The following is a 16,070-nucleotide window of genomic DNA, read 5'->3' as shown; positions in this document are numbered from 1 at the left end:
CCTATCACTCCAAAGGTTTCAGAGGATCCTGTCTATGTCTTTTCAAATTTAAACTACACACATGTCTTCAGTGGGTACAACTTGACAACTCAGCGTTTACTATTTTTTTCCATTGTGTCTCTCACCCGTTATCCTTTTCCAGGAATCGCTCCATTTAATTTTCTTCCACTCCTGAGACTATACCGTAACAATCTTTTGAAATCGAATCACTAGATTATGGTCCTTGCTGCAAAACGGACTGTGACTGAGCTTGAAAACCAAATGAAACAATTCAAACAAGAGTTTGAGGGTGCCTGTGTAACATAAAAAGATGAAGCATTTGTGGTCAGTGACCTTCCATCTTTGACACAAGCAAGAAAGTCAGCTACACACACTTTGGATTGTGCGCACGACGGCCACGTGCCGCCCTCATTACGTCAAGCTCATAGGCTCCTAAGGACGTGCGCGACCTCGCGCAAAATCTCGACTCCGAAGCGAACAGGGGGGGTTAGGACCTGGGCAGGCGCAGAAGCGGCGCGGGTGCCTCCGCTCAGGCACTGTAGCGGACATCCCTGGGGGCCTCGGCGACGGGGGCCGGAAGTGACGCATGTTCCGTCTTTCCGCGTCCCTCGCGGCGGGCGGCGGGCGTCTGGACTGAGCCGCGCACTCGGATCCGAGGCTTCGCGGTCAACGGCTTCTTTGCGGGCCCCGCCGCAGCCGACCCGGCTCCTCGGTGGAGAGAAGATGGTGGGCCGGAACAGCGCCATCGCCGCCGGCGTGTGCGGGGCCCTTTTCATCGGTTACTGCATTTACTTCGACCGCAAGAGACGGAGTGACCCCAACTTCAAGAACAGGCTGCGAGAACGTGAGTGGGTCTCCGGTTCCCTGGGCCTCCCTCCCCCTCCCCCCGCGGCGCCCTCGTCCCCTGCTTCGCGCCGGCCGACCCGCCGCGTGCTGGGCGGCCGCGTGGTGCTGCAGGGTCTGGGGCCCTGAGCGCACACGCCAGAGAAAGGTGATGGCGCCGCTCCCAGAGTTGCTCCCGGCCCATGTGCCAACGAACGCGTCCCTCCATTTTGGAGGAACGATTTTTCCCATTTTGTTTTCCCTAAACATGTACCGTGTAAGTGCAGATTCGTTGTATTATAATTTAGGGGGTTGTGGCTCTTTTTTGCCTTTTATCTTTTTTCACCTCTTCCGAACTCGAAAGTCGGGTTTTTTGTGTTTTTGTATTTTACGAGTTTGTGCTTAGACTGAACCTGCAAATCCAGCTCAGTGTCATTCTCAAACGATAAGGTTGCGTGCATTCTTAAACCCTCTTGGTAGCTCCACTGTAAAGGCTTCCAAGATATGAGTGAATGCTATAGAAATCGCAGGGGCGTCCAAAAGGCTGCACGTTTCCTGTGGCTCAGCCTTATTTCATACCTGCGACATCTTTTAAAAGAGATTTGCAAGAAGGAAATCGTGTCGCCAAAACCTTTCGTAATCTTTGAATTTCGGAGGTATGCTCGTTCGCAGCAACGGAAGAGCAAATTTGTTGCATTAAGAAATAATTTTGTAATCTACCTAGGTTGCTCAGTCAGAGTAGTTCCTGAAACTAGAATGTATAGGTAAGTTACTAAAGCCCAGAAAAATACGAAGTGATTAGCGTTTCGCGTGTACTTGGGTCACACGTGGCTGGGACTACCTTACTGGAAACTGCCGCTCTTATACCATCTGCAATATGATATCTGATTCTGGCTCTCTTGTGTCTGAGGAATAAAGGGATATAGAGGTAATTTTTTTATTTATGGTTAGGTAGACTAATGGAAATAATGCTGCTTTGAATTCAGACACTGAGTTTCCTGACTCAGGTTAGTCACAGATTAGCAGTATGATCTTGGGGTTTCTGAGTCTTAATTTTCTTAGCTTGCAAAATCAGGTATTGCCTCTTGTTGGTTTTGTGAAGATTAAAGTGTTTGATGTGCTCACCACCATTCTTGACATGGAGAAGATCCTATAAATTCCTGCTGTAAATGTAATTATTGGAATTTTTATCATTTTCCTGTAGCTTCCAAGAAATAGTTGGGCAGTGGTGGTGTGGAAGTAGATCTCTGTAAAGAATGGATTAAGCCTTCCTTTGGAATCGCTGCAATCCTATTGTTGAAAACCTTGAGAAAACTAATTTTTGGTTGAAGAAATAATAAAAGCTGTCATTTTGAACAAATTGAGAAATCTGTTATTTTCACAGTTTTTTTTTTTTTTGTCTTCCATAAGTTTCTTTCTAGTTTCAGTAGTAGCCTAATGACTTAAGTGTCAGACTTGAATTAGTAGCTGAATAACCTTGGGCAACAAATTTCAAGCTTTAGTTTCCTTTTTTTTTTTTTTGTAAAACATTATAATGTAGAATTTAGTACAATACCTGACACATGGTAATTGATGAATGCTAAAGTCCTGGGTGTTCATTGGAAGGACTGATGCTAAAGCTGAAACTCCAATACTTTGGCCACCTCATGCGAAGAGTTGATTCATTGGAAAAGACTCTGATGCTGGGAGGGATTGGGGGCAGGAGGAGAAGGGGACGACAGAGGATGAGATGGCTGGATGGCATCACTGACCCGAGGGATGTGAGTCTCAGTGAACTCCGGGAGTTGGTGATGGACAGGGAGGCATGGCGTGCTGTGATTCATGGGGTCGCAAAGAGTCGGACAGGACTGAGCAATTGAACTGAACTGAACTGAAAGATTGTTTATGAATATAATTGTTATTTTGTATTTTCTTTAGCAAATAAAACTTGCTCAGAGTAATTTTGAAGTCTTTTTAAAGTCTGTATGGTTGACTGATTTTAAGAACTTGAGGGTGTTTTGTATTTGTGGGGTGTAATTGATTTCAGTTTAGTTAATTTTTCATTTTCTTAGCTTAATTTCTAATAGAATATTTATATCTGTAATACTGTTCATGGGGTTCTCAAGGCAAGAATACTGAAGTGGTTTTGCCATTTCCTTCTCCAGGGGACCACATTTTGTCAAAACACTACCATGGCCCTATGGCTTATAGTTTCCTTGAGTTGGACAAGGCTGTGATCCACAGTTTGTTGCAAGATCAGTTTGGTTAGTTTTCTGTAATTGTGGTTTCCATTCTGTCTGCCCTCTAGATAAGGATAAAAGGCTTGTGGAAGCTTCCTGATGAGAGCTAACTGGGGGGAATCTGGGTCTTGTTCAGTAAATTTTTAATCCAATTTTCTGTTGATGGGTGAGGCTGTGTTCTCTCCAGGTAGTTTGACCTATGATAGGGATAATGACGACCTCCTTCAAAAGGTCTTATGCCAGGACTGTTGTATTCAGTAACCTGACCCCATAGCAGGCCACACCTCCGTGGAAGACTGGACACTCCAGCAAGTCTGGTTCAGTCTCTTGTGGGGTTACTGCTCCTTTCTCCTGGGTCCTGGTGAGCACAGGGTTTTGTTTGTGCCTTCCAAGAGTCTGTTTCCCCAGTGGTGTGGAAGTTCTGTCATCAAATCCCACTGGCTTCCAGAGTCTAATTCCCTGGGGGTTCTCAGTTCCTTTGCAGGATCCCCACATTGGGAAATCTGTTGTGGACCCTAGAACTTTCACAACAGTGCAGGAGCTTCTTTGGTATAATTGTTCTCCAGTTTGTGGGTTCTATGCTCAGTGGCTCTGTGGTAGGGCTTATACACCCTACCTTCATTGGAAGGACTGATGCTGAAGCTAAAGCGCCAATACTTTGGCCACCTGATGCGAAGAACTGACTCGTGGGAAAAGACCCTGATGCTGGGAAATATTGAAGAAAGGAGAAGGGGAGGACAGAGGATGAGATGGATAGATGGCATCACCAACTGGATAGACATGAGTTTGAGCAAGTCTGGGAGTTGGTAATGAACAGGGAAGCCTCGTGTGCTGCAGTTCATGGGGTCTCAAAGAGTTGGACTGAGCCACTGAATTGACTGACATCTGTAATAAAAGGGCAGAGTTTTTCAAATTAGTGTTTCTAAAGGTTTTTTGGTTTTGTTTTTAGGAAAAGAGAATTAGGCTGTTTAAAATAGGTTTGAAGTTAAATCAAGACTAATTTATCCAATTTTTTTCTTACCTTCATTAATGTGAGATTACCAGAAACTCCTACAGCATAATTTTTATCTAAATAATAACTAATAAGTGAAAATTAACCTACAAAGTACCAACTACAGATGTTTTTCATTTTACAGCACTGAATGAAATGATTCATTTTAAAATATATTAAGTAATCTAATTTAAAAGATTGCTTTAGATTCGGGACTTTTTGCATTTTATGTGTATTTGTTTTAGTTGGTTTTAACTTGTTAGGTTTACGCAGAGACACTTTGGACTGATTTCTAGTAAATATTGTGTCAGTCTGCTAATTGAATATGTAGTAGCTCCTTGATTTTTCAGTCTGTTATCTGCCTGTTTGTCAGAGATACTATTTGATAAATAAGTTGATGTAACAAGTTAGTTGTCTTACAAAAGTAAAGTGAGAATTTTAATGTTACTGCTGTAAACTTAAAGCAGCTAAGCAAGCTTAAAATTTGGTAACTACCAAACATTCAGCAACAATCATACGTTCTTCTCCACTCCATTAAAAAACCATGTATATATATGTTTGGAAATCAGGCTTCTTTGTACTATTTTCACTTTTATCATTTTCTGCAAATTTTGATGAAGCAAATTGTATATCTCAGTTTATTCCACTAACTTTCCGGGTTTATTTCTGAGATGCCTTTTATACTGTAGAGTGATGTTTGAGTGAAATTCTGCTGCCTGAGTGTTTGGGTTGCCACTCCACCACCCATTAGTTGTGATCTGGTAAATTATCTCTGTGATAACATGGTGATGATACCAGTACCTGTCCTCCTGTTGCTGTGAGGATAAATAAGCTAATTAGTAACATGTAGAATAATGTCTCTCTTGAATCTAAAGTGCTTATCCTTAACATCAAGTGTCCATGTCCAATCCTAGTCCTCTTCCCAGCACGTCTGTATCATGGTCTTTTAATAACTAGGTAATATAGTCTGGTTTCATTCTGCCAAAAGAGAGCTGAACCTTAATTGAGGCTATATATTCTGTTTCTCCGCAGTTGCCTAATGATGAACACCTAAGAAAGGTAGTTGGGAAAAATAGGCAGTCTTCAAATTAATAGTAAGATCAGCTTTAACCTGTGTATATATTTTTGAAAGTGCTAAGGCCTTAGAGTTGTAGCACTTCACGTAATCTGGGGGCTAGAATTGGCTAGAGATACTGGTGGTAAGCCTAGTTTGTAAATGCAAGTTAGAAAAGGTTCCCTGACCAGAGTAAATTAACCATTTGTGTGCACTTAGGTCACCGCCTCTCTACTCATGCATTGAAAATTGGATTTATAGACTGCTTTAAGGTTTTAAGAGGACATTTGCTTGTTTTATGACTTTTGTTTCTCACAGTAATAAAGCATGTCTTCTTTTGCGAGTTGATATTTATTTGCTGACCCAGTAATAAGTATTAGAGCTTTACCTTTCTTGGCCATATGGTGTCTTTGGTACTTTTTACTGGTCAGTGAAACTAACTTAACTGCTTAGCATAGTGCAACTCCTTAGCTGAGGAGTTGGTTGCTGTTGAGCTCAGTCCTGAGTGCTTATATCTCAATAGTGCCAACCAGGCACTGAAAATACAGTAACTCATTTAATCCTCATATCGACTCTTTGAAGCAGGTATTGTTCTTAAGCCAGGTTTACATAAGGAGAAAGAGAGGCATAGCAAGTTAACTGTAACTTGCCCAAGGTCACACTGCTAGTCAGTGGAAGATCTGGGGTATAAAGGAAACCCAAGCTTCCTTGTGCCAGCACCCTTTCTCATGGAGTGTACAATTAAAGTGAAAGTCACTCAGTTGTGTCCGACTCTTTGCTACCCCATGGACTTCTCCAGCCCATGGAATTCTCCAGGCCAGAATACTGGAGTCAATAGCCTTTCCCTTCTCCAGCCCATGGAATTCTCCAGGCCAGAATACTGGAGTCAATAGCCTTTCCCTTCTCCAGGGGTTCTTCCCAACCCACGGATTGGACCCAGGTCTCCTGCATTGCAGGCGGATTCTTTACCAGCTGAGCCACCAGGGAAGCCCAAGAATACTGGAGTGGGTAGCCTATCCCTTCTCCCTGGGATCTTCCTGACCCAGGAATGGAACCAGGGTCTCCTGTGTTGCAGGTAGATTCTTTACCTGCTGAGCTACCAGGGAAGCCCATGCAATTAAACAACAGCTTAAAATATTGTTAGTGTCCTCCTGCTGATTTGATTTTAAAAGGTTGACTAATTATGATTTAAACAATGTCCCTTACTCCTGAGTTTTTAGTATTACTATTTCATGTCAAAAACAAAAACATCCTACAGACTGTAGGGCGAGGCTTTTTTCCCTTTAACTGGCAGTAATTATTTGAGTGCTGCCTTTCTTTGCCCTTATTTTTGCCAAATGCCAAATGCTTTTTTTCTCAAGAAAGCTTGTTCAAATGCTGATTTTTTAAATTCTTTTCTTATTTAATAATGCCAGATAGTTTTCAAAATTTAGTAAAGACAGAGTCAGTTATATTTCAGTAAAAAGATCTATCATAGCAACAGAGGCTTGATTCTTGGTCATGTGTCCTGTCCTATGTAGGTTGGAGGTTGGGGAGAGAGACTTCCTCTACTTAGGATGGTTCCAACAGCTGAGTGTCTTAATTATCTCCATTTTGCAAACTGCCGATCCTGGTACCCCAGAGGGAAGGACAAAGCTTCTGTCCAGGAATGTCCCATTGCTGGTAGCTGACCTGAACTATTTTTATGACACTGACAAATCAAAAGAAAAAAAGCCTGAGTTGGTCATGTTTTGCAAATAGAATGAGTACCACAGCAATTAGACTTCTTTTGATTCCCATTTTAATAATAATAAAATGAAAATATTCCCTTTCTTGCAGGAAGAAAGAAACAGAAGCTTGCCAAGGAGAGAGCTGGGCTTTCCAAGGTAATAATCTTTTTTTATAGTCTACTTCAAATGTATATTTTGAGAAAGCTAATTGGTATCAGACACTGATTTTATGTTTTAAAATAGGATTTCTTGGTAAGAACAGTTATTAGCTCTGTTGCCCTGCAGATTTTTCAGTCCTTCCTTATTTCCCCTTTGTCAGCCTCATAGCAGACAACTTCTGTGCGAACAGTGTTTGAGGGTGGTAAGATGATAGGCACTGAAGACACTTAACAAAAAGTTTAAACTTTTTCACTTAGCTGCTCCAAAATAACAAAACCTTTATTACTGATTCCTTTAGAAGAACCACGTTACTCATTTTGAAAGTTACATAAGATTATTCACACCCACTGATCCACAATCCCACTGCCTGTCGAATTTTTACCTTGTAATATGTAAATGTAGGCATGAGTCTTATTCATTTTTTTCCTTTCCATAGATCCTATGTTCGTGATTATTTTTAATGACTACATAGATTTGTTTTATAAAGAACATTCAGATCAGATCAGTCACTCAGTCGTGTCTGACTCTTTGCAACCCCATGAATCGCAGCACACCAGGCCTCCCTGTCCATCATCAGCTCCCAGAGTTCACTGAGACTCAACGTCCATCGAGTCAGTGATGCCATCCAGCCATCTCATCCTCTGTCGTCCCCTTCTCCTCTTGCCCCCAATCCCTCCCAGCATCAGAGTCTTTTCCAATGAGTCAGCTCTTCGCATGAGGTGGCCAAAGTACTGGAGTTTCAGCTTTAGCATCATTCCTTCCAAACAAATCCCAGTGCTCATCTCCTTCAGAATGGACTGGTTGGATCTCCTTGCAGTCCAAGGGACTCTCAAGAGTCTTCTCCAACACCACAGTTCAAAAGCATCAATTCTTCGGCGCTCAGCCTTCTTCACAGTCCAACTCTCACATCCATACGTGACCACGGGAAGAACCATAGCCTTGACTAGACGAACCTTTGTTGGCAAAGTAATGTCTCTGCTTTATGTATAGGTAAATGTTAATCACTGAGCATATAGCCTTTTTTTTTTTTTAATTGAAATTAGTTCCATCGTCTGGATATACAGTACTTGGACCTACTGGATCAGTAGTAGTTCTTTTTAAAGCAAGTTGAAGCAGTGAAAAAATTAGATCAATTAATGTTACATTTGAGTAATTAACACACCTGACTGACCGGATATGATTATAGCAAGATGAAACTGGGAGGCAGTCACTCTGTTTCCCTGTTGTATCCAAACTACCTTTCTGAAATATCTAATATATTCATTATGTTTCAGTAGTCTTTTCTTTCTAAGGATATTTCTGGTTTGGTTCCAGACCACTGTTTTAAAGAGACTGTGAATTTTTTGGTTTCCTGGTCCATGTAATAGTTGTGTTTACACTGTACTGTGTACGTAGCATTGCATGGTGTCTGATAACTGTACACACCTGTAATAAGAGTGTATATAATAATACTCAAGAACCAGAAACTTCTATTAGTAGTCTAGGTTTTTAAATAAAAAGGGACTTTTTAAATACTTGGTTTACATTTTTTACAAAGATAATGCATATAGCTGGTGACTTTATTATAGTCATTTGATTTGGTAAAATATAACAAGCCATAAAACAAAAACACAGAAAGGCAAAGTTAATTAAATAAAGCTTCTTGTTTGAAATAGCAAAAAAAAAAAATCAGAAGCAGCTCAAATGCCCAACAAATAGATCATGATTATACAGTTATATATTCCTCAATATAGTTATATAAAAATCTATGATAATGGCCATCAAAAATAGTGTAAGTTTTAAAGTTCGTATTTTGTGGTAAAGATATATCTGTACCGTCTTTTTACTTGAGGTTTGATTCACAGCTTTCTAAGAACTGTTCAAACACCGTTTTATCAAAAAGGATTTTTTTCTTGCATTTATTTTAAAGTAGATATTAAACTCCTATCCTTGAGTGTTGTTGAAGAGTAAATTTCTTTTTGTCAGCTTTCATAATGAGCTGTTTTTTTAATGGCATAGTTTTTTGTATTGTGTATATCCCTGGAGTAAACCAGGGATATATAAAGTATATATATAAATAAAATATATATAAAATTACTAAATATTCTATTTTCAAACAGTTACCTGACCTTAAAGATGCTGAAGCCGTTCAGAAATTCTTTCTAGAAGAAATACAGCTTGGTGAAGAATTACTAGCTCAAGGTAATTAATAGTCATTGAAAGACTAGGAAACTAGATAGGTGATAAGGGGCTTTTTTGGTACAGTGTGGCTATTTTTTAAAAAGATATTCTTAAAATTTCTGGGATGGAGGATAATTAGGGAGTTTGGGTTGGACATGTACACACTGCTATGTTAAAAATGGATAACTGACAAGAACCTACTGTATAGCACATGGAACTCCGCTCATGTTATGTGGCAGCCTGGATGGGAGGAGAGTTTTGGGGGGATGAATACGTATGTTTGTGTGACTAAGTCCCTTTGCTGTTCACTTGGAACAATCACAACATTGTTAGTCAGCTATACTCTAATGCAAAAAAAATTTTAAAGGGATATTCTAAATATTTCAAGAATTAGGGTTTTAATAATATGAGGCATTTAATAATGCAAGGAAAATAAGTAATCTTTACAAATGAGGTTGCTTTTAAAGTAGTTTAGAAGAATATAGTCAATTGTAATATGTAAACAGTAACTGAGAGAAATATCTGGGAATGTAATTTCCTCAGCTCCTTCACCTGATCTTCAGCTCTTTCCCAGTACCTGTAGGAAGGAATGACTAATAGAATACATCCCAGAGAAGGCTAGTTTACCTGTTCAGGTTACACAGTTAATGGCGTATGATTTTCAGAAACAGTGATCTAAATCTGACCCAGAATTTAGGCTTTGGGCTTTGTGCTTTATGTGTTCCATCAATAGAATTAAGAATTCTGTCTTAAAAATTACTATTATGAAATTAAAATGATCATTTTTCAAATTTGAGAACCATAATTTATTCAATAATTGAGTGTCTTAAATGCATTTATATTTTTATTGCCAAAATAGCTTTTATCACAAAAGTAGCTTTGAAATAGTTGCTGTTGAAATGGTATCACGTGTTAACTTGTTTTTCTTATTCTCACTGTTGTATTATAATAGATTTTGACATTATTGAACTATATGATGCAGGTCATTTGTGGATTTTTAATCATTGGGCAAAGTAAAGCACTTAAGTCCTCATAAAGATCATTTGAGAGACTATAATTTCATTGGTTTAATATCGAAAGAAAAGTGAAGCATGTATATCTGTTTCTAAGGATAGAGATTATAATGTTTCAATTTATGCAAAGATACTGTCAGTATTTGTTTATACTCATAAAGATGTCAGTTTATGACTATCAAATTTTCCTTCTAGCCTCCAAAATAAACATAATGTAAAAAAATTTATCTAAGATACTATAGTGCTCTCCCAATTACATGCTTATCTTGGAGATCACTTACTGTGGCCATTTCTCTTTGACTTGAGCTGTTAGATCTATATTGACAAGAACAGTTAACTCATGAGGGGAGTGAGGGGGTCAGGAAAGGATAGGGAAGTGTTTTGTGTTCTTTATTTGAAGCTTATATTCCACATTTCAGCCTAGCACACCCTGAGAGTTATGTAACTCAGCTGCCAAGCCGCCTTTATTCTGGTGGAATCCACTGAACCAGCCTGAGGTTAGAATTAGGGAAAGGTAAACCGGAGAAGGCAATGGCACCCCACTCCAGTACTCTTGACTGGAAAATCCCATGGATGGAGGAGCCTGGTAGGCTGCAGTCCATGGGGTTGCTAAGAGTTGGAAATGACTGAGCAACTTCTCTTTCACTTTTCACTTTCATGCGTTGGAGGAGGAAATGGCAACCCACTCCAGTATCTTGCCTGGAGAATCCCAGGGACGGCGGGGCCTGATGGGCTGCCGTCTGTGGGGTCGCAGAGTCTGACACAACTGAAGCGACTTAGCAGCAGGCCATGAGAAAGCATAAGCAGTTCAGGCAGTGAGCCTCACTGCTTGACACGGCCTCCCTCGTGCAGGTATCTTCATCCGTAATAACTGGGCAATATCTCAGGATAAGTGAGTAAGATCAAGGCTGCAGTGTGGAGAGGAAATGGTTTCATTTCTACACTAAATTGCTGTGATTGTTTATAAACGGTTTCCAATGTGTTCAGAAGTTTTAGGAGGTGTCTCAGCCAAAGACCCCCTGTGCTCGACACATACCACTATGGTAGCAGCTCTATTTATTTCCATTTAATAATAAGAATTAATATTCTCAGACAATACTGTGAGCTCCTCTGTTGCCTGTAAATTCAGTGGCCCGAGGATTCAGTGGCCATTGTGGCATCTTAATTTCCAAGTCAGTGGAGCCCTTGTGGCCCTGATGGAGGTCCAGTCCTATGTGGAAGACCTGTGCCTTACATTTTCCATTTTTAATGCTTCTTTGTAGAATTAAAGCTTTCTTCAATTTGAGTAGTTTAAATAAAAATATTATGTAGCAGGCAGTTCCTCCTCATTTACCAGTCCCTTATTTGGTCCCATTCGTACTCAGGGTTGGAAAACTTTTGTGTTTACTGGTTTATTATAAATAATACTATTCAGGAGTAACCAGCTATAGGAGATGCAAAGGGTTAGGGGGTGGAGAACTTTCATGCCTTCTCTGGAGGTGCCACCCTTCTAGTCTTTGATATATTTACCAATCCAGAATCCTAAGAAATAATTTTTTTACATAATTAGAATTTGTTCATTTTCACTTAAAGAGTTACAAATGGTCCAGTCCCTACATTAAATTGCTTAGCAAGCCTAGAAAGATCAACACTCAGTGAATAAGAGAATCAGTGAAACTGTATATAACAAGTGTAGGAGAACATGAGATAAACCAGGGAAACATTTTCAGGTCTCCTTCAGGCTGCACCTTGAATTTCCTGAGAGAGAAGGCCTAGGCATTGAGGAAAGGGAGAGCATTTGCCCAGCAGAGGAGCGGATGGTGACTTTCATCTTGTAACACGTGGTTTGATCTTGCTCTGCTATGTCCTAAGTGGATTATATGCTGCTTTCCATGCTGTTTCTCAAGGTACCACTTGAGATCTGGCCATCCAGTCAGCAAAAGTTTTATGAAAGTTGTAGCAACAAGGAAGCTCAAGATGACAGGTTGACCACTACTGAGGTTGTGTGATTGTATAAGTGTCTTCTGGATATACAGGATTCTTAAGGCGTTGCTCGCGGTTGGATCTGCAGAGAGGATAACTGCCAGTGATGACTAGGTTCAGAAGAGATTAAAGGCCTGTAGGTGTCTACTTGCGTGTGGTAATATTCCCATAGTATAAGGGGTTTAAAGTGAAATTGGGCCTGTCCACCTCAGTCCTCCAGTCTTCCAGTCCTCTCTTTTCGTAAAAAAGTGTTGTTTCATTGTTAGCAACCTCTTAAGTAATCTTGGAGAAATACTCAGTATGTAACTAGTAATAAACTTAGACATTTCTGTACCTTAATTTCTCCCCCTTTGAAAGTGTTACTGGAGTCCCTTCGTCTAATCTGACTTATTCTTGTTGGTGGCTTCTTAGTTATACGAGTGTACTATATTTTCTAGATGTTTACCTGCGTGATGTTTTTGGTCATTATCATTTGGAGATATAGTGAAGACTTTAAAGGCAGAGGCTTTTCCAGTTACACAGCATTTTTATGTAAATCTTGCAGGTGAATATGAGAAGGGTGTGGACCATCTGACAAATGCGATTGCTGTGTGTGGACAGCCACAGCAGTTACTGCAAGTATTGCAACAAACTCTTCCGCCACCAGTGTTCCAGATGCTTCTGACTAAGCTCCCAACAATTAGTCAGGTAAAGATTTGAACTGTTACATAAGTGAGTAGGATCTGAGAGTTTGGCATTTAAAAATGAGTCTAGTGAACATGACGACATGAGCCTCTCCTCTGTATAATGAAAACAGTACTAGAGATGTCAGTGCTCAACTAATAGAAAAACATCCAGACAAAGGGGCAGAAAATCCAGTGATCGTGCCCAGGAGCATGACTGGAAGTAAGTCTCTCTAGTGCTAAATCTCAGGCCTTGGTGTTCAGATCCCCAAATTGAGATCACTTCCAGCTGCTTTCTAAACCTAGCTTTCTGCCGCCTCTTTTGTGAGACCCCCTTACTTAAGTGGCAGAGGACAAAGGAGCCAAGGTGGCACAGCCTAGAAATCAGACCCTTGAAGGCCTGTGGCTCTCTCAGACCCCACTTATCTGAAGGCCTCAGTGTCTGCTAATGCTGAGTTGGGCTTTGAATTTGGAGCTGTTCGATACATCCTCATTGATACAGTAGGTTAAGCATAACTTAGAAGTTGATTAAAATGCATCCCATTCATTTTAAATAGTCAAGGAGCCCCAATGAATCTACTTTTGGGAATATTATGTCTATTAAATGAGTCTTCATGGTTGATATAATTGAAAATTAATAAAAATGACTGGTTAATTCTTTAAACTGAGCTTTTACTCATCTGGATTGGGAAAAGACTGAGAAGAAAAAGGTCCCAAAGATCTAAAGGAAAGAATTGAAAGAGCAAGAAACTGGATTTTGATCCTTTTTATTTTATTTTTTGATCCTAATGAATGTGGTTCCCAGTCTGTTGTCCGAATCCTCTAACATTACTCACCTTTTGAAAGACAGCATAGCATAGTGCTTTTGGAAAATCGACCTGAGTATGATGTCTTTTGAAATATGGATGATTTCAGGATGAAGCTTGAATTCCTCAGTAAGAATGGTCTCTTTTACTTAGTTCACTTGTCCCATGTTACGTGGAAATATTTTCAAAATACTAATATTTCGGAATACTGTATTCCTTCTTTGTATAATGACGGACCATTTACAGGCCAATAGGGAAATGTTTGGAGGATAGAATGATCACTAAAACACTAATCATTATTTTTAGTTCATATGGGAGTGAATAGAGATCTTAAATTCTTTTTTATTTTAGTTAAAAAATTGACATAACACAATATAATGTTACTCTTCCTTTATTTTATTGACTTGAATTTTGAGGTGGGGCTGACAAAGATTATTTTCTTAAATAAAAACGGTGTAAGAAGTGTTAAATATTGACATTTCAATATTAATAAACTTCAGCAAGATTTGATTCAGAGATCAAAAAAGCATTTTATGTTGAACTTAGAATCCTGATTAAATGCTTATACTTTTAAGAATTTATAAGTATTTATAAATTTATAAATGTTTTCTCTTTCAGAGAATTGTAAGTGCTCAGAGCTTGGCTGAAGATGATGTGGAATGAGAAACAAATGTCAACATAATGATCTCAATTAAAACATATTTTTAAAATCTTATCTCAGAAGATGATCGGCTCTTGGGAGTAAGGGCAGATAAGCTTGTTACGGACTGTCCTCCACAGTGAAGTCTACCAAAGTTAATTTTTACTTTGTGTAGATCCATTTGTCTGTTTTATTTATTTTTCCCAGTGAAAAGTGTATTTTGATAGAGAGCTTTTCATTTTATAAATACACTATGAATTACTGAAATATGCATTTTGTTTATTCTTAAAATGTGTGATTAGAATGTACATATAACATCCCATTACTTACATTAAAAATACCCGGTGCTCAGTTTTGAAAGATAGGCCCCCAAAAAATGTAGAAGAAAACTGAAGAATATACTTGTTTTGCTCTACATCAGAAAGTTGGCTGGAAACTTGTGTTGATCAAAACTGAGCATTAAGAGATTATTTCTTTCCATTTAATCTCTTAAATATGTGTAATGTGCTGCTATGCTATAACAACAACTTCACCCTTCCCTTGAAATGTTTTCTTTAAATCAGTGGGTTTGATGTATTCTGGATATTTACCTCCTTGTATTTTAGATACATGTAGTTGCAGATGGCACCAGGAATTGGATGTCTGTACATTCTTAATCTGGCTGAGTAAGCTTTACCAGTTAATGTCTGCCCACTTGCCTCATATATAAACTGAGGAAATGGGTGTGCTAATTCAGCTTCTAATTCCTTTGGTTCTGTGCAGCATTTTCAAATCCCTCTTTCTGAGGGAAATACCTGTTTGGGCAGCCAGCCCTTGTTTTTTTATACTCTGAATTTCGCATGCTTGCCTGACGTAGTGTTTCTGGTTTTTTAAAAGGCATAATGTGTTGATTTTCACTGAAATCATGGTTCTGTCACTACTTTTGTAAATTAACCTGAAACGTAACCTTCACGGTGACTGGGACGATATGCTTGTAAAAGTGTTTGTTCCCTTTTGCTTTTATCCTCAGTGTACCTCCTTAATCCCCTACCAACCCTTATCTTGTATGAGAATAAGGTGTAACTTTGTGGCTGAAGACTTGAATGAAGATAATGGGACCTTTTATCCTCTAAATAGTGACATATTATCTGCAGCCACAGATTAAATATCAGACCTAAGAATAAAGATCCTTGGTACTTAGTGGTGTCTGTTGAGTGGCCTTTCTCGTTGTACAGATTGCCTTTATTCTGTCTGAAAGTCTGTGGAGAGACCTTGTCTATATACTCGACATTTTTTCTTAATAGGGTTTTGTGGTGGTTGTGACGTAGTGGGAAGAGTTTGGAGGATGGTTTTAGTTTCCGCCTCTGGATAATCACCTAGCCTTGGGCACGTCCATCTTACATCTCTGGACTCCAATATTCTCATCTATACAATAAGAACATCAGACTAGGCCACTCACACTTCCTGGTGACTCTTCCTCAGGAACCTTTCAGGTTTGTGATCCTGAGCCCTTAAACAGTGTGCTTTTTTTCAGTGACAACCCTGCAGGCTCTTTAGGGGGTGAGGTGGGATGAGGTGAACACTACAATCATGTTGATCAGTTCATTTTCCTAGTAGGATCCCAAATCCAAAATAGTGCAGTGGTGCCCAGTTCGTGATTGGCCACGCAACTAGGAAGCAGTCTTCTGTCCTGCGTTTGCCAAAAGGGGATGGACTGGGACAGTCGGGGATTACAGACGAGGAAAGAGCAAGGGGCAGACAGCTGGCCAAGAGGAGGAGGGGTTGGCCTAGGTTTTATTTTAGGAGGGGATGCTTAATATACGCCTTTGTGAACGCCAATGCTGTCCAAGCTGGGTGTCACCTGGCTTTATGGAAAATAATCAGCTTTGCTTTA

The 16,070-nt window shown here is 39.7% G+C and overlaps 1 protein-coding gene and 1 non-coding gene across 2 annotated transcripts; both read left to right on the top strand.

Annotated features, from left to right (window-relative positions):
* Window positions 1-485: 485 nt before the first annotated feature.
* Window positions 486-15,376, top strand: TOMM20 (translocase of outer mitochondrial membrane 20). Its single transcript, XM_027530595.1, has 5 exons — window positions 486-844; window positions 6,905-6,951; window positions 9,054-9,135; window positions 12,634-12,776; window positions 14,176-15,376. The coding sequence occupies exons 1-5, from the start codon at window positions 724-726 to the stop codon at window positions 14,218-14,220; spliced, it is 438 nt and encodes a 145-aa protein (XP_027386396.1). The 5' UTR covers window positions 486-723; the 3' UTR covers window positions 14,221-15,376.
* Window positions 1,278-1,412, top strand: LOC113885648. Its single transcript, XR_003509298.1, has one exon. It is a non-coding gene; the product is annotated as a small nucleolar RNA SNORA14 (small nucleolar RNA).
* Window positions 15,377-16,070: the final 694 nt, after the last annotated feature.

This window comes from Bos indicus x Bos taurus, chromosome 28, assembly GCF_003369695.1.
Source record: "Bos indicus x Bos taurus breed Angus x Brahman F1 hybrid chromosome 28, Bos_hybrid_MaternalHap_v2.0, whole genome shotgun sequence".
NCBI classification, from domain to species: Eukaryota; Metazoa; Chordata; class Mammalia; order Artiodactyla; family Bovidae; genus Bos; species Bos indicus x Bos taurus.
Note: the sequence above shows the minus strand (reverse complement) of the source record. Positions and strands in the feature narration are given on the sequence as shown.

What these genes read in the sequence shown, in the direction of transcription:
- TOMM20 (XM_027530595.1), top strand. Translation starts at nt 724, where the DNA reads ATGGTGGGCCGGAACAGCGCCATCGCCGCCGGCGTGTGCGGGGCCCTT. An exon ending in CAAGAACAGGCTGCGAGAAC is followed by an intron (nt 845 to 6,904) that starts GTGAGTGGGTCT and finishes CCTTTCTTGCAG; the next exon opens with GAAGAAAGAAACAGAAGCTT. An exon ending in AGAGAGCTGGGCTTTCCAAG is followed by an intron (nt 6,952 to 9,053) that starts GTAATAATCTTT and finishes ATTTTCAAACAG; the next exon opens with TTACCTGACCTTAAAGATGC.